Raw genomic sequence first — 18,115 nt, 5'->3', positions numbered from 1 at the left:
TTACCGCTGACCCTCATTTGGGAGCCAATGATGTAGTGAATGCAAAAGCAACAGTGCTGTCTTGTACAATCAATATTCCGTAATTATGTGCGTCCATGATTCACAGCTCCCGTTAATGTAGACGGTTCGTAGTCCATCGCCGTATTCTCCGCACGGATGAAACCCGTACAACAGGTGTTGAGTGTAATGCAGGTTGTTCGTTCTTTGTACTGCAATGACGTGATTCCTACTGTGCGTGTGGTCCAGTAGTGCGCATGTGTTCTTTCGTTATCATCATCGTACTTTTCACTTTGCGAAGATTTTTTACTTTTTTGGTTACTATGTTGTTAGCCCTATATATAGGCAATTTGCTGAATTGTACTTTCTATACTCAGCTAATTGTTACTTGTGCAATTACCATGGTCAAATTTCTGTTGCAGTACTAAATACATGTATCCAATACGTTTTATGCCGAGGATAACGACCCATTAACGAAGTTTACCTTTATACGGCTATAATCATTCAGCTGTAATCGCCAAGGAAATATTCAAACAGCTTCGCATTTGCTCCCTGGTTTTCGGTGCATGTTTTGGACGGATAATTTTGGTATGTTTTGTCAGGATCACTCGTACCGCTTGTAGGAAGCAGTGACGTTCATTGATGTTTTAGCTATACCACTCATGACGGAGCCCCAGCCCCTAAGTGATAATTGGCAATTGCAATCGTGTGTGGACTTGCCTAGCACTTAAGCGCACCTGCCGGCAGCCGAGCTGACCGCGTGCCAACTCAGTGCCTCCAATTTGGCCCTCGCCGTGACGTCACACGAGGTAACCCATCTTCGCCGGGTTTCACTGCGTGACGCTATTTTCTCCTCTCTGTGATGCTCACAGCTACCCTTCACCCCCTCCGCGCACGTTATCCTCTCCACCTCTGTTCACACGTCCACATCAGCAGGTTTTCTTTCATATGAAAAATACCTTGCTGACGGACTTATAAGCATAAAACAAGGAATCTCTGTTCACACATCCACAACAATAGTTTTCCTTTGAAAGGTACCATGAAAGGTACCATTCATGGTACCTTTCATGAAAGGTACCATGCTGACACGCGCGTTAAACGACTGGGCCTAAACCGACTCTAAGCCAAGTTTAGATGGAGCCTGATTCTACAATTTCATAGTGACATGTTTGGTTTCACCACTAGATAAAAAAGAGAACCACGAAACAAAACACCATGAACCAAAACGCCAAGTAATTTCACTGCTGCAGTTTTTATTAAATTCTGTGACACGGCAAGAACTCTTAGCTTGTGCTCGCAATGTGTTCTTTGGTTTAGAAAGAAAATAAATCTTGAGACACAATGCACTAGTTCTTGCGATGGATGGACGCAGCCACTTCGGTGAGAAGTTCGACGATGTTGGTAATCCTGCGGTCATTTGGACCAGGGGCAGGCAGCGTGGGCAGGGCCTTGCATTCCGCCGAGCCTTTGGTGTGACTGCCGCAGAGAAGGTCTAGGGCACTGCCGAAGGCAGTTTCGATGATACCAACTATGAAGTCCTTACCCCCTACGCTGTCGCATGGTGCCAGAGCCTTGGCGATGCAGTCAAGGCCGTTGTGGTAAGCACTGAAAAATGCAGGGAGAGCAGGGAAGGGAATCTGTGATAAAGTTGTCTGTTCTGAAGCTAGCATATTCGCTCGGGCACACGATACCTTACTATTGGAGAAGCGGCAGGGCTTAAACAATGTCAACTAACCATGGCTGCTTTGCTACAAAATTCGGTTTTAAAGCGAAAATGATAGTTCACTCGGTATGTAGAAATTCACCTTGCTGTGCGGTAAGCCATGCATTGATCACAAAATGACGCAAAAAAAATAATAGTAAATTGGTTTAGTTTAAGAGGACAATGAGTATATTTCTGTCTTGATAGGAATCGAACCCACGGCCTCCGGAATGCGAGCCGAGCAAGCATCCTCAGAACCACCAGAGCTCGGTGGCTCTGGCAGAGTAAAGGGGAACCTACGCGTCGTGACATGTAACTGATACTTTTAGATACATGTACCTAGGCCTGAAGAAGTAACTTGATGCGGCGAAACACTTAAAATCCCGTAATGCTGCTGTATTGTCACCACAAGGCATCTACAATTGTCACGGTAAGATTCTACGATGTTCGTAGTCGAGGTGCAGTATCTTTCTCGATGGAAATAACATCGTTCTCTGACCGGGACCCCAGCCACCTGTGCCTGACGTGGAGCATGGGATGGTAATGAGGGCGCTGGCCTTAGTGTTTGTGCTACATTGTCACGTCTTTCGGTGCTGCTCTGGACACCTATCTAAAATAACAAATGCATCGGTTGACTGAGTCGCAGTGGCACATAAACAAGCCGGGAGACGTTTCAAGTACATCGATATTTAATGCCCGTTCTACACGGCCACTTTCAGTTGACAGTTAAATGGTCAATTACAAGTGCGCCAAATGTATTTGAAATGGGGCACTCGACAGACACTTTTGTTCGACGGCCTTCGGAAGGCCTTTGAGAGGGCCGTGTAGCGCACGTAGAAAACATTTTGGTTAGACGGCAGAGGCGGATTGGGTTTTATGATCCGCGCAGCGATATAATCTTCACTGGTCACCGTTGCTCCTCAAATCACTTTAAAACAACTCTCTTTTACTGAGCGGGATGGATTCGAGGCATGTTAATAATAAGAGTGTGGGTCTATGTGAATGAGCACATTTGCTTGTTTCCCACACCGCGATCCATTTTTGTGCATCTCTGTATGATCTTTGTCCAAAAAACTTTGTTAGCTCTCGGTGATAGAAGACTGTTTAAAAGGTTTTGTTCAATTCTTTGGCACTAGGATACCGCTAAAATGCTTGCTCTCCTAATATCATATACTCGTGTGGAATTTGGGGATAATGAAGTTAGGTTTATAACGCAGTGAATAATATTCCTTCAAAACATCGTATCCTATACTCGTTGTAAAACAGAACTAACAATCAGTAGCAGTTGTGTGAATAACAGTAACTGACAAATTCTCGGTGGCACAAAATTTGGGACTTGAACTTGACTGCGCTGATTTCTTCGTTACACAGTGTCACCCAGCGACACCAAGGGCTGCCGGCCTGCACTTCTTGCGCAGTCAGTAATCCGTGCTCAAAATAATATTCTCGGGGTATTAGAAGAACGCAACTCTACTTGGAGCGTCTACTATACTAGCTACGACGTAACAGGCTGATGTCGGATATGATATTCGTACTACAACTTCTTTTCGTACTAGAACACATTACATTTTGTGATGTTATTGTTTTCATCAGCAAAGCAGTTGTGCGAATAAAAGCGAACAGATTTTTTTTATATTATTAGAGACGATGTAATCACCTTTGCAGCGGTGATATTCCGCTCGTTAGTTCCAACACACGCTACCTCCACCGTCGCCTCCTGACAGTACACCCTATACAGTTTTGCCTAATGTCTCTGTAAAGCACTGTACCATAAGCATGCTTACCGCTCGTAAAAAATAGGCATCGCTTAGACCGGGGCACACACTGGTTTGAGGCGCAATGAGGCAGCGCACAAAGCAGCAGGAGGACTCATTACTATATACGTGCCGCTGTCAGCCTCGTCACCTACCTCGATGCGAGGTCAGCCAGGGATCAGTTAATCACGCATCATGATGCCACTATGCATTACCGCCTCTCTAGCCGTCGATACCCTTTTGCACGCGTTGAGCTAACCAACCAATTCCAATTCCTTTCCGTGTTCCCCCCTCCCAAAGGAAAACAAGAAAAAAGTCGGGAACCACACCCGTACCAGCAAATCAATGGCACGTTTACAGCCAATAATATATAAATGAACAGGGGCAAGCGCCCAAAATGTAAATTAGAAAAACAATTAGTAGAATAATTCGTTTCTTTTTAATTTTTTGGACTCCATTAATTCGATTGAGTCGATTCATTGGTCTCCAAAAGCGCCCCATCAGGGGCGCTTACGGACACTCCTGGTGACAACCTCTTTGGCCTGCCGAGCACTACTGCACCGCATTCCCCCCTCGCTATTTCGTTGCCGAATTGTCCACTCTGTGGAAAACTATCCACGCTGGTCCACTTTACGTGGGCCTCTTCTCAAGATTCCTTTCCCTCCGTAGTTAATTAAGAGCAGTGGGAGGGAGCGCTGGGAAGCGCGGACACAGAGGTGTAGATACTGCTGGTTACCCGCGCTGACAACGTCGCCGCCGGCCTCAAACCGACGGTCAAAGCAGTCTCAGAAACCCGCTTAAGGTTCAATAAAGTGATCTCTATCTCTCTCTCGTTCGTTATTTCTCTCCCGCTCTCTCTCCCTCCCTCTCTCTCTTCCTTTCTCTCTGCAGTTCCACTGTGTGAAAGTGATTTATCAGAAAGGCTCTTTTGACTACACGATGGTAATGCAGTACAACGACATTTATATGACATTTTAGCGTAATTTTCTTTGGCCAAAACGTTGTCGTCGTCTCGACGCCGTCTCTTGAGCTCGGCGACGTAGGCCACTTTCCTTCCGCGCCGGCGGATCTAAGCGACGCTAACGTACACGCTCGGCGCCCCGGCCCTCTTGGCCTTCACGGGTCACCGGAACGCCCCGACGGCGACAGTTACATTCTACGCCCCGGGCAAGCTCTAGTTCCCTCACCGCCGCATCGACGACGTTGTGGCAACGGTGGCAATTCCCACCGCTGGCCGCGGTGTCGTTCCTTCTACCAACGCGCCACCCGGTGCGGCAGTGTTCTCTTTCGCTTTATGGCTCGTCAACCACGTCCAAAACACGTAGGCATGGTGCGTTCCACCACGGGATACCCGGAGTTCACTTTTATTTTGTGGCTTGGCGCCCCTCAAACTCAATTTTTTTTTCCGCATATGCGCTCCATGCTTACGAGAGTATTCTTCTCATTGGCAAGCAGACGGCTGACTCTTCTCAACCACCACTGCTTCATTCTGGAACTCTTTTCTGATGTGCGGTGCATGCAATTATTCTTTATAGACCTAGAAACAACTTTCTCCCAGCAATTCTCCCGTTTATTGAAACTGCCGTGAATTCTAATGATGTCAAGCACTCGCAGCTGCTGTCCAAATAAAGAGAAATTTGAAGATATTTTTTCTGTTTTCACGTCTTCCATTACTGGCCACAAATGAGCGGTAGCGACGAACAGAGAGTGCGTCGAAATACCCCGCCAGAAGAACACCGTTCAGGCTTAAGGAAACAACTGCCTCCGAAAATGTGAGAAAGATGTTTTTTGTTTTTTTTGTAATACTGACCAGCAGGCGTGGTGGATAACTTGGTCCCTCGGCCTCTTCACAATGGCCCGTTCGCTGCTGGAGTGGAATCCCCTGACGCAGGCGTGAATCTTGGCGCCAACAGAGTTCATGCACTTCACGCTTGCCAGGTACTCTGTCGTAGTCAGGAATAAAATCAACGCTTCATGAGTCAAGAACAAGGAGAAGCATCGTCGCTTTGTGCGTATTTTTGTTCTCAACTCGCAACTAAATGTCTGTATGTTGTTCCGCTGCTGTCTACAGTTTTTTTTTTTCAGTTCTTGGAAAGCAGCTTTACTTTATTTCAACTGGCTATGGGGGCGCCCATAGCTCTGTTTACGTTTACAACATCATCAGCCCCCTATTTTCTCCGAGTGAGATGAAGCGGGAGACCATACGGAATCTACCTGAATGCGCCACTTCGTGAATTACTGCTGAACGAAGCAACTGTCATTGTGCATCTCATTGTTGGCTAGCATTTGGCGGCACACTGAGTAGCCCCTTGGGAAAAGTTTCGCCGCAATAATACATTTTAGAGCAGTCTGGCGCAGGAGAAGCGGGTTGGCGCAGCGGATGGCAAGTGGTGCGGCGCTTGGCGCAACAATAGCGCAGCCGATCACACTCGCAATTGTGATCGGCTGCTCAGCTCAGAGAGCCAACAAAAGCTGTGGCAAAAGAGCACTGAAGGAACACACGGGGACGCACACAAGACACTGTTGTACTCTGATTTGAGATACGTTCCAGGGAACAGAACGTATTTAACGTAAACATCGAGCAAATGTGTGAATTCAGTAGATAAGCACTTTGATCACTACGATTGGCCCTACCGGCGTCAAAGATAATTCGATAGAGAGGAATCCCACTCATAGAGCTATACACCCAGCCAGTCATTAAAAGAGGGAAATACATTTTCATGGAGGCCGACAGACAGCACGCAAAGGTAACCCTTGCCACTTCGTGCACCGAAAGATTCATGAGCTCATCAAATAGTTGTTCTGTGTGCTGCGGTAATACTTAAACGTCATAAAAGGCTGGTGCTCGGGAAATTTTGTACGGTACTAAGGTAAACAGAACCCTCAATATTCCGAAAGCACTTTTGTTTTGTTATCAAAAGTCTGTAACAACGCAGCGATGCCAGTCTTCTCTTTAAGGATGCAGCTGGAAGGCGTGGAAAAGTGAAGGACAATTTTAATTTTTCAATGTGCTTAAATAGCGCGCGCACGCGATTTTGTACGCTGACATCGTGTCTGGGTATGTTTTTAGGTGTATTTGAAAGCAAAGCTTTCTACCCCTATCAGCCAACGATTTCTTCGTGGCGTGTCGGACAAGAAACTCCAAACGCGGATGGGGAGGGTAAGTGCGGTTTTCACTCCCGGAGCACATTGTAGATGGCGCTGCGATAGGGCGCTATTACCCAGCGTTCCCCGCACGCAGCTGTCTACTCGCACCGGCGGGCGCGTTAGAGGGACGGCTTTGTCGTCTGCTTTAGCGACGGTTGTTTTTGGCCCGTTCTGGCGTGCTTCGCGTATATTGCGAGCTTCCTTCGCCCGGCTTGATTAACTTCGATAGCACCTCCTGGGTAACCGGACCCGACCGAATTAAGTGGTCCTGCAGCGAAGATACGTTAAGGATTGGTTTTCAGGGCGGGAATACAAAATGTAGAGACCACATACAGACATCTGGCCGCTAGAGGAAGGCTACCTTTTGCGCACTGCTTGCAACGAATGGGACTCCGTTTTCTAAATTGGTGAATACCAATTTGGTTGTGTTCTAAGAAGTATTACAGAAGGCAAAAGGAGCAACTAGTTCTGATAAATAGTGATTTTAAAAGTTCCCTCAGCTTTCTCGCAAATCTCAAAGTTGCTAAATTGACTAGTTTGAATCAGTATAAACCGGAATCCCGAAGTTCACTGGCCGAATTGTTAAGGCAGCTGCGCTAATGTCGCGCGGTAGTGTAACCTCAAGCTAGCACATCAGGATGGCTAGATTCGGTTGTCTCATCCTTCGAAAGACGCTCCTCTCCCTTTTCTATCATTTCCGACTCACGGCCGGGCTACAGCGGCGGCGTCGTGCGCCGTTCTAGCCCGGCCGTGGCCGACGCTCCTGCGTTCGGGACGCCGTCCCCGCGAATTCCTGGTAATGACTGGCAGGATCTCTGGTTTCGCTCTTTGTAGAGCCGCGTGTGTGAATTCAAGTGACGTCGCATGGGCAATTGTTTTGGGTGTCGTTTAAAGCTTGGCTTTCCAACCACCTTCACAGCGTGTAATGGAGCCAAATTTTTACTGGATCTGGTTAAGAGACAGACTCTTGAATTTGACTACTTTCTTTGCGCCCCGATAAAACTAGCAAAATATTTTGTTATTTTGGTAATTCAAAATACCCCAGTCAGATTTTTTTTTCAGAACCTTCAAATATTCGCTTTAGAGGAACTTTTATCTTCTCTCGGAAACAGATAACCAGAAATGATTAAAAAATATATTATTTTCACGTAATTTCTGTAAACCGCTGTAACATTCTGACGGCTATTTATTTTTATGGCAGTTGATTATTGTCTTCGCAACCCTTGGCTCCTGATACCTCCGAACTCCAGTATTCGAAACCGTATTTTTTTAAGCCGCAGTCAGACTACAGTCGCATCCGCCGTAAGTGGCATATTTATCGCAATTTGCACAAATGCGGCAACTTCGGTGTACGCAGCTAGCAACGGACTATGTTCTTATTGAGCGCCTCGATAAGATAAGTATTTTAGGACAAGCCAATCACCGCTCTGGGGCAACTGCGTTTCGCATTTTTCTTTTTCATCATGGCGCCGATCAGCAAGGGGCTGTTATTGGGGGTCGAGGCCCTTCAAGCCCAAAATAAGCTTATGATCGTCTACACGCTAACCGACGCAGACGCAAATGTCATGGGCTCGTCAAATCTTCATTGATAGAGCCGCTGACGGAGATTTCCACAATATTTTTACGAAGCTGAGGACGGGCGATACTGCGTTGTTTCACAACGTTGCATCGGCGGATGCCTGCGATGGTGGTCACCGTATGAAAAATCACCTGGGGAGGCTGGAAGGCATGTGCCCCGAAAGTAAAAACCGATACTGCTCTGCCCATTGGCTCCGCCGTAAGAGTCACATCTGTGCTTGCCGTAAAAGTTGCGGACCGCCCAATATTTACACCCTGGTGGCACCAAACGTTGCGTAATTTACGCTCAATGCAGCGATAGTCTGAACAAACAAATGGGGTTTTTTTGCGTTTACGCTTACGATCTGTACGACCGATGCGTACGTGGCGCACGTAGTCGGAACGCAGCCTAAATGTGTCTCACGTAAAGGGATCAGAGCAGTAAAGTTCCACATGTTTGGCGGCACCAAATTTCGCAGCCCCACAGTAAGTAACATTGATTAGTGGAAATCATCGAGAACTAGAAAACATTCGCCTAAACGTCTAAACGAATTTTAGGGAAATTTTACTGGCCGCATTTTGGAAGAGATGTGAAGCGTTTGGTGCGATCATGCAGCTTCTGCAAACGGAAAATGCCTGAAGCGCAAGTTGCTGTGGCATGGCTGCTTAATGCTTCGGGTACCCCGACATAAATTCAGCACACCGCTATCACAACGGAAACGTTCAATCAACTTCCCGGGGCATAGTGAGGTGATGTAAGAAGGCACGACACACGAGCCCGACTTTGACGCCAGGATACGCCAGTATACGACACCAGGATTGCTTCCGCTGACCTATACTCTGTGCACCTTCCACAGTAGCCGACGGGTAAAAGGTTCTCGACAATTGAACAGGCGTCCAGCAGTGTCTTGTGCGTGCGCGTGTTTAACTGAACTTTGACAAAACGTCGTTAAACGTAGTACCCGTAGCTCATTTCGACTCCTGAGTAGTTAATAGTAGAATAGTTGTTCCCCCAACTACTTTCTTAAGGTGGGGATGGTGTGATGAATAGCCACGCGAGTGATTGACCGCGCAATTGAGCCAGCGGGAACTTCAGCGACAATGACAAGAAAGAGGGGACGCGCGCGTAGTGTGATCGCCTCTACTCCTTGCAATCCTGAAACTTGATCCGGCGAATTCTTCCGTGATGTTACTCACCGACTCCTTCTCCGTGTGCATGGCTCTCTCCTCGGAAACTTTACATCCTATTCTCAAAATTTTTTTATTCCTGCGTCCCCACTCACGTGTGGGAGATTCGGCTCGTTTGGCTGCCCGGCCACTGTGGGTTAACCCTCAATGAAACCGCTGACATATTAGCTAAAACAGCTTTGGCTTTACCGATCGTCGAGGTTCTTCCCCCGTTTTCTTGCGTGTTGTTGGCACGTTATCGCCAATACCTGTTCAATCAAGATGCCTCCGATGATGGTCTGAACACTTCTCCTGAACTTGAACACCTCAGGTACCGTTGGGAGAGAAGTTTATGCCAAACTCGCTTGTGCGAAGTATTGCTTACTTCTTTTCGCTGTGGTGTGCCGCCACTTAATCGGTAGTTATATAGGACAAACCTGATAATCTCCACTTTGTGCCACTTTTGCCCAGAAATTGAATCCGAGGAGCATTTGTTTCTTTTTTGGCGCTGATTTTCTAACCATCGGATACGGCTGCTGGAGATTCCCCTGCTACGTCTTGGACTTCCTTTGACTGTACCGGGGCTTTTGTCTTTTGGGGGGACTAGGCTGGGCCGATGCCATAGAAACGTGTGCAACGCCATCCACTCCTTCATTTCGGGGACAGCTCGTCTGCAGTGTTAAAAACATTCCGATTAGGCTGACTTTTATTATAGTTTTCCTATTTTTCTCTCTTGTTTTTCTCGTGTTTTTTCTCTCTCTCAGTACCCTAGACCAAATTCTTTCTTCTACTCCATTATTTTGCCTGACATGATTGATTTTAATGAAAACATAACTCTTCTTGGCCAATCCCCCTAAGTGGGTATGCGCCATTTTTTGGGCCACCACCACCACTGCAGAAGCTCGAACGACGACGGCTTGAAGTAAAGCGGGGGAACGGGGCGCGGTTACCTGGAAACGACCCTTGGGACGCCTGGTCCATCGGCCACCTTTAAAAAGACTGTCGCTACCCTCCGGCTAAGCTCGAGAGTGCGTCTGGGCTCCGTAATCGTGGCGCTGCTGCGCCGGCTGCTGACGCTTCGTACTTGCTGTTTGGTGCTGCAATGCCTGGTTCAGCATGGCCATGCTCGAGGCTTACGCGGGGTACAAGCCTCGTCGCAGTCTGCATACCCGTCCTGCCTGCTAGAAACGTATCTGAACGGAACGTGAGACCGTTTACTTATTGGTCACTGCCATCCATTCGCAGACTTTCCCGTCTTCCAGTCTGTGTTGTGCTTTTCGAACTACTAGCTGTGCCGTCCGTAAACCGTATTGCCTGTAACGTCCCGTCGCCTATTATGCTCACGTCCTGTGGCCATCCGTCATCGTGTTAAATATAATCGTCAGTGTTAACCAGCGTTCATCTTTGTGCCTGCGTGGTCTTTGGCCAATTCATATCATCATAAACCACGTATAGGTATACATTTGTATCCTTCGTAAATGCGTTAAATTAGTGGGCGAATCAGCGTTGCATGTGTTTGTTCTTCGTTCGCGATTTGGGTCTTTCAAGTTTTCACGATCGATTGGACGCACTTTCAGCGAAGGTTAGACGCACTTTTAGCTTTCGCGTTTCTCTCAACTTATTTTTGGAAGGGATGGTAAATTTTTAGCGGCTCTTCACGTGTCGTAGATTATGTCTTCTACTACGAGGCGCCTGGGCTCGTAAATACCTGCACTGACAAATTCTGTGTAAACCTGTTCTTAAAATAACGCGACATCCAACCCAACCAGCATATCTCCACTGCACGGAGAGTGCCAACGGCAATGCCTTCTTTACCGAGACAATATGCGTACTATACTTAGAATTTACTATTACCACCTTCACATATTCACACCACGCTTCAATTAAAAAACTTGGAAGTACGTACCCTTGTTCTTCTCCGAGCCTTCCGTGCAGACACCTTCGATGGTTGACTTCACTGTATTAGCGAGCACCACACCTGCCGCCTTTGGCGCATGCTCCAAGCATTCGTTGACGAACTTAATCGCGCAGGCGATCTGTTTCTTGTGCAACCTACAAAAGGTGAGGAAATGCTCTTTGGTTAGGGCACAAAGAAAGCTCTCAAAGACACAGAATGCCAGTTGCATAGTTATTCGGATAATGTGTTTGTTTCGTAATTTGTTTCGATGCTTGATTGAAACTGTACGTTAGTTTTGTACCAGAGTTTGAAGGTGTTAAGCGTAAACCAACCTGGCAGACATAAAAGGTAGCATCGAAGACGTATATCAGAGCTAGCAATGCCCTAGAGGCATTGTTTAAAAAAGGCGTTCGTGCAACCCATTACAGCCAAAGAAAACGACAGCGGTACAAAGTAGCTTACTCTCTATCTGGCTGACATTTATCACTAAGATACTTCTTGTATAGAAAGGACAACATATTTAGGGATTAAATGAGCTGCTAAGGTACTTCATTTAAATATACTGGTAACTATTTATGTTATTTGTGGTTTTCATTTGGGATGTTGATTTCTGTTGAACATTCTACAGGCCAGTATTTGCATTAGTGTTTTGACGGACATGACGGCCGTGAGTGGTCAGCCTGAACATAGCTGTATGCGTTCCCAATTCGCGGTTTACGCATAAGAAAAAGTGATGCTTGAGAAAGTTTCCTTGTTAAGGCTCGTTTCGCAACACATATCGATGTAATTCTCCAAGTCAACAATTGTTTAAACGTAGCTTCTGCTCGAGTATATTCAAATGACAGAATACTTTATTTGGAAAATTAGTACTGGGCGTTTGTATACAACCGTGAATCTAATGTGTGGCATTTCTTTACTCCTTCTATAGTTCGCACAAAAAGATCATCTATAGGCCGAATGAACAGGTCTTTACATAGAGCGTTATAAGGAAAGGAGAGCAAAGAAATGGCCCATAAGGAAAAGGAACGCGCGCTTTGGAATTCGGCTTCATTTTCCGAAGCTAAACTGTATTGCGCTCACGGATGCGGTTGCACGCCAGTACGCCTTGCAGGAAAGCCGACTTTCTGTGACGATGATGATGCGTGATCGCGGGTGAATAGGAAAAAAAATCAGCTAGCCCTCTGTTTAACAACAACGATCCCAAAACTAGAAGCATAAGTCGTTGAGTTTGCCGTTGGATCGCCGAGGTAAATCACGACGATGGTTGAACGCGAAGCTTTGTCGTGAAGGAATGTTTGCCCAATCCGAGCCAAAGTAGTGCGTACTTCAAGAGTAGCACATACTCGCAGTGTGGTATCGCCTACCATAATAGGTAGGCCGCGTGTGGTTCGCTCAGAGGAGTAGCAGGCTGCCTTTAAGCAACGTCAGCGCGAGTGGGCACTCGAGCGCAGCAGTGCTCGTCAAGAGGATCCGCAGTTTCGCCAAACTCTTCTGCATAGATCTCACGTTTGCGAGCACACGGTGCCGAGTCACGATGGCAGGACCTCTGAGTGTCTACCATAGCGCAATACTGTGCGAATGCAAAGTCGTTCATTCCTAAGTGATCCAAATAAAGTCAAGACTCCCGGACTTAAGAAACGTGTGGTCATTCCCTCTCCTTACTTAAAGCAAATCAACTATTCCTCTGTATGACGACAACGACGGCAAAACGCGAAGCTGCAGTGCGTCCACCCGCGTCGAACCCGCCGAACCAGCGCTATCTCCGAGAGCCAAGCGCGCAATCAAACTCAACGATCAAACGACGAACTCAACGACTAAAGCTTCGCGTTTTCCCATCGTTGTTGTTGAACAGGGAGGTAGTTGATTTTTTGTAATGCCGTAACATTTTTTTCCTTATTTCAGTAATGCCACAGAGTAATATTGGAAGCAGCCGGTGCGTGGTTAGCAAGGCAGCCGAGGATCCAAACCGCCGAAGTAATGGTGCTAAAGCGAGCGGTAACAAATAGACGCCGCTGCGTTGCACCTTTGCTAATAAGTTGTCATGGGTCATTCATGCGTTGCCGCTTTGCCTCCCGCCTCAGTGACAGCTTAATTGGTCAAGTGTCTAATGCACAAGGAAACCTAGTAACTAATTGGTGAGCACTAGCTGTAGCCGGAATGATCTTAATTTAGAGCAGTAGGGGCTCTTGTGTTTCCACTGTAAACAATCAGGATGCGATGGATGGATTGCGCATATTACGAACGAAAAGAACAACAGGTCATTTTAGGTTATATTGAATACTCGCTATTCAAGGGGCATTCTTAGTTTACAATTTGTTTAATATTTAATAGGAACAGTACTGTCATGTAGGCAAAGAAGTGACCGTGTCGTATTGTGATCACTCGAGAAAAGGTGTGACGAGAGATGCTGCTGACGAAGAACATAGCCACAATCAACAAAAGGCCACATCTAAGCGAACAAAGGTAACCATAGAGAGAGAGGAAGAGAGGAAAGCACCGTTTCAATGGTTCTCAGATGCGAATCGTCGAGGGCTCTGAGAGAGAATGGCGTGATTCAGTAACAGGACCGTGGTGAGGGCTGATCCTCAAGTTGGCGGGGCAGGGGAATACGATTGTAATTCATTTGATGTATCCACCGAGGGCTCTTTCGCTGCGTTTTTTTTTCTTTTGAGCCCCTCTATTTCCTTCTGGTAAACGTGCACAGCTTCCCAGCTAGGCCACCGTGTTTCCACTGGAAATATTAGGGGATTTATGTTTTAAAGCTACCCCGACAGGTATATGCGCACCGCCAACAAAAACCTGTGCGCATTTCACAACAAAAATTTCGTGGCTCCCGCAAACCACTCGAAGGCGTGAAGAAGGGATAGATTAAAGGTGCAGGATACTAATGAATATTTACGTAAAACCCAAGACGTTTATACGTAGCGCGCTTGAATCCACATAATAAAACCAAGATGTCGTTGATTATCGATCAACTGATCTGAGACATCGATCAGAAATTAAACCGTGTGTTCAATGTCTGAGCACCTTACGGGAGTCTGGAAGCATACATTCTCACGCGCTGGTGTCTAAGTAGAATTGACCCAGCGAAGATCGAAGGATTACACTACAATCTCATACAACAGCATTCCCCTGTTTTCATGTCTTGTCCGTGTGTCGAGATTTTGACGCACGTGAAAGGCTTTCAGGCGGTCAAACGTAATCTTCAGCCCTCCACTACGGCGCGCCTCAACATCCACGTGTAACTTCGGTGCGTTAAACCTTCGTAATTTTTTATGTCTTCCAGGAGAACTCGTAGTTGCGCTGTTATCGTAGCAGCGTTTTCGTCAGCCTTGCTTACGCGCAGTCCTCAGTGAACTTCTGCCCCGGCTCATTAAGATGCGTCCCCTTAGCGTAGACAATGAAGTCGTCGCCACAGGCCCGGAGTGTCTCGATCTTGCAGCCGGCCTTCAGTTGTGCCTGGCTTGCACCTAAAAGAGAAGACACACGCAAGAGCTGTTCAAATCCGAAATTGATCTAAGCAGGTATTGAACAACGGCGAGCGCTACTGTAATCAACGCCCCCACCTATGCCCTCTGCCATTCCCCTCCTCTGATCCCTGAAAGGGAGCATTCTCCATTTAAAATTCCTACGCCCAGCTTTGGCTCGTGGAGAGAGCCCAAGAAGCCGGCGTTTCAAGAGATCATATAAAGAGGACTTTTCCTACTACTGACTTCTCTACAAAAGCGTTTATACTCCCTCCCGTGGATCAACGAATATATCACATTGTAAATTGATAAATATGCGAGGAAGGAAATATCGACATGCTATAATAATTGTACTAGGGCTGCTTGTTTGGTAACAACCAACTGAACACATACCAATCATTCAAAATTTAAGTATCTAACACCACGTGTGACACCGTTCATTATGGTCCTTGTGGTGTTTAAAATAAATAACTATGTATCTGTTGAGTGACATCGCTAAATTTCGTAAACAATGCCCGTCACTATAAAGCGACAAAAATCTCTTGAGCGAGTTCCTGAGTCGTGCTTGCTTAGGGTGATATTTAACTTGGCAACTTATTATTCTTAGTACTGCACATACTTGTTCACAGCGTTTCACAAGATTTCCAGTTCGAAAAGTATTCCAGAGAACGCTGCAATGGTTTTCAGTCCTGCAACACTGCAAGGCCGACCTCAATCGTCCCTTCAAGCCCCTCAAATTCATGTTTCTCTTCGGGGAAAGGTACATTTTAGGGGTTCCAAGGTACGTTTGAGGGTTCAGTTGTATCGCAAAAACACGCTAACCTCGAGCGAATACGCGCGAATGCAGTGTTTGTTTAAACGCCCTACAATTAGCTAAATGAATATGCATATGTTCCACTCCTTTTACTCCTTTTACTCCGTTTAAATGGTGTTTCTGTGTTACGACATTGCGCTTTCAATAAGAACAGCCGTAACTGCACAACATACCGGACCAATTGGTAAGCTAGTTCGTGCGGATAGTTGGGTATGTTCTTTTATTGGTAAGCACACAAGACGCTCCGGTTTGTCGCTGTCACAGAGCCAATTTTTTGTTAATTAAGGATATCTAAAATCTGGGAAAAACAAAAAATTACACCCAGAATGTGTAACATGACTTCGCTGAAAATACGTTTTCTAGTATTAGGAAACAAACACAGCCAAAAGACTTGCAAACAAAAATTTCCTGCAACCAATCTTGAACAAAAATTGTAAGTTCTGTCTGCATAAAAGGCTTCGTTGAGTACAGAGAATACGTCTTAAGCTGTGCCTACCGTTAAGTGCAGCAGTGTCCTTTTTATCTCGAAAATCTTTTGAAGTTTGTAGCCTTGGCGGCTGCGTACTGAGTATTTTTTATACACCAATCATTATTTTTTTTTCTTCATGTCCAAATAACAGCCAACGGGATTTCACCTACTACTTCAGTGAGAACACCACACTGAAATTATTATAAGTACCTGCAAACCAGAATTTCTGGAAACCGCCAAAGTGAAACGCATTTTTTCGTTGACCGCTAAAGTAATTCCTACCAAGAAATGAAAAGTACGTGTGGTGCCGCGCTTATTGCCGGAATTTTATTTTGTAGCAACAAGCTTTCGGATATAGTATAATTTACAAACCTTCCTGAGTGCAATTTTTACGTCAAAATTCTTTTTGTTGGTACTTGACGCGTAAAACTAATCCTAGCAGTTATTTCAAAAAACTTCAAAATTGAATGGGGCGGAAATTTACGAGTAAAATGAAGAACTCGTAATGTTAACCCAAGCGGTCAAATTAGGCCTCGTACTGAATAGTTGGCATATATAAAAGGAATAGCTAACTCGAACATCTTACAATCAGTCGGCTACACGGTTAGGAGGTTCCTAAAAACGTAAGGCAGAAGGGCTTGCAACACCAACCACGGTATTGGAAACACTACTTCTGCCTATCACTGCCTGCCGTTTTAATAAATAATCACAGCCCCACAAGCGACCGCTTGAACCGTAGTCACATTTATGCACAAAGTTTCCGTTTAACATTGTCTTTTCATCTTTTGAACGATGTCATAGATTCTGAAAGTGTTTAACTGACAAAAACACAGCCTTAAGAAAAAGCTCCCTTTGTCGTGAAAACGAAAGTGGTGTGTAAGTCCCACTTACCAAAGAACGACGCAAGCACCACCAAACCAACGATACTCGTCACGGCCATCGTCGAGGTTCCTTTGAGTTGTGGGATAGCTAAGTGTGCATACTTGGGCAACAAACCATGCTGCTTAAATAAGCAGTCCTCCAGACAGGAAAGTCGGCTTAACAGACCGAAAGTAAAGGCGTACACATCAGGGATAAAAATGAAAAACTACGTAATTTTTTTTTATTTGGCACTCGGCAGTCCACTGCCCTTGCGAAAGTTGGAACTACGTTGTAGGAGTCAGTTTTGTTTGTCTTCTTAAGCATTCGGTGGTTAGAGGTCAATGCACACGTTCCACAACGACGGTGTGGGAGTCGCGTGCTTCCCTCAAGAGAAAAAACAAGGACAACTAAGCAATCTCAGCACGTGCGCGAGTTAATCTGTCTCCAAGTAAAGACGCGTAGGCATTTCGTAATGACTGGTCGGTTTGAGTGCCTCCTCAGCATGCACAGCCCTAATGCTGCGTGGTAGCGAAGGTTCGTGGTGCAGTGTGGTCACTGCATTAATCCGGACAGAGATGAAGAAATCTACTCTCTGCTATGCGACAATCACCGTGATACTGGACGCAAGACCTGCTCAGCCAAGGACCGTGCACGTGACTGGAAATTTTCCCCGGTTTAAAGTGGCATGCAAGGGTGCGAAAAATACAAATGGTCTGAACATTGGTGCAACCAATATGTGCCACCTTCAACAACTATTAAACGCCAACTTGTCATTTCCGGTAGGTTTGATGTTTCCATTATTACTAAGTTTTTAAGGTAACATCTCTTCGAAGTGGATTTATTAGGCTAATTTTTTTTTTACCGTGGGTGCTAGCTGTCCGCTATCAAACATACTCATGAAGCGTGCGCGAAAATGCTTAATCGAAGTCAACAGAAGGATGCGGCTGAGGCAGCTAGATGACAGGAATTATGTGAATCCCGAATGCGTCGAAGCAGCAGCTCGAGTGTGAAAGAGAGCACAATAGTACTACTCTGGAGACGAAGGAAAGCATACGTGATTTCCGCAAGCACTTCGACTGCGCAGGGAAGGTCGTTCTACTACTCCCTCTCGGTGGTAGAATTACGGATGGCAGCGGTTGAAAAAAATATAAAAACACCTTGGACAAACCCAGTTTTCTTCGTTTTTTACACGAATGTTAATTGAAAAAAAAAATTGACTTTTCCTGTGAAATTTGTTGGGATGCGACCAATCTTCAGGGAGGGAAGCGCTTTCTAAAATCAAT

At 46.0% G+C, this 18,115-nt stretch overlaps 1 protein-coding gene across 1 annotated transcript; it reads right to left on the bottom strand.

Annotated features, from left to right (window-relative positions):
* Window positions 1-1,230: 1,230 nt before the first annotated feature.
* On the bottom strand, window positions 1,231-16,987 carry LOC144146846 (uncharacterized). Its single transcript, XM_077678786.1, has 5 exons — window positions 16,863-16,987; window positions 14,562-14,691; window positions 11,231-11,376; window positions 5,264-5,396; window positions 1,231-1,602 (listed from the first exon to the last, which is right to left on the bottom strand). Exons 1-5 carry the CDS (start codon window positions 16,909-16,911, stop codon window positions 1,344-1,346), a joined length of 717 nt encoding a protein of 238 aa, XP_077534912.1. The 5' UTR covers window positions 16,912-16,987; the 3' UTR covers window positions 1,231-1,343.
* Between the last annotated feature and the right edge of the window lie 1,128 nt (window positions 16,988-18,115).

Source organism: Haemaphysalis longicornis, unplaced genomic scaffold, assembly GCF_048455015.1.
Source record: "Haemaphysalis longicornis isolate Haplotype H1 unplaced genomic scaffold, Haemaphysalis longicornis Haplotype H1 scaffold_7, whole genome shotgun sequence".
NCBI lineage: Eukaryota > Metazoa > Arthropoda > Arachnida > Ixodida > Ixodidae > Haemaphysalis > Haemaphysalis longicornis.
The sequence above is the reverse complement of the archived record's forward strand: the minus strand, read 5'-3'. Positions and strand labels throughout refer to the sequence as shown.

Bases quoted from the DNA above. Each gene is read 5' to 3' on its own strand.
- LOC144146846 (XM_077678786.1), bottom strand. From the start codon at position 16,911: ATGGCCGTGACGAGTATCGTTGGTTTGGTGGTGCTTGCGTCGTTCTTT. The intron at 5,397-11,230 runs GTACGTACTTCC...TGACTACGACAG, and splicing joins AGGCTCGGAGAAGAACAAGG to AGTACCTGGCAAGCGTGAAG. The intron at 1,603-5,263 runs GTCAGTATTACA...TGCATTTTTCAG, and splicing joins GTTATCCACCACGCCTGCTG to TGCTTACCACAACGGCCTTG.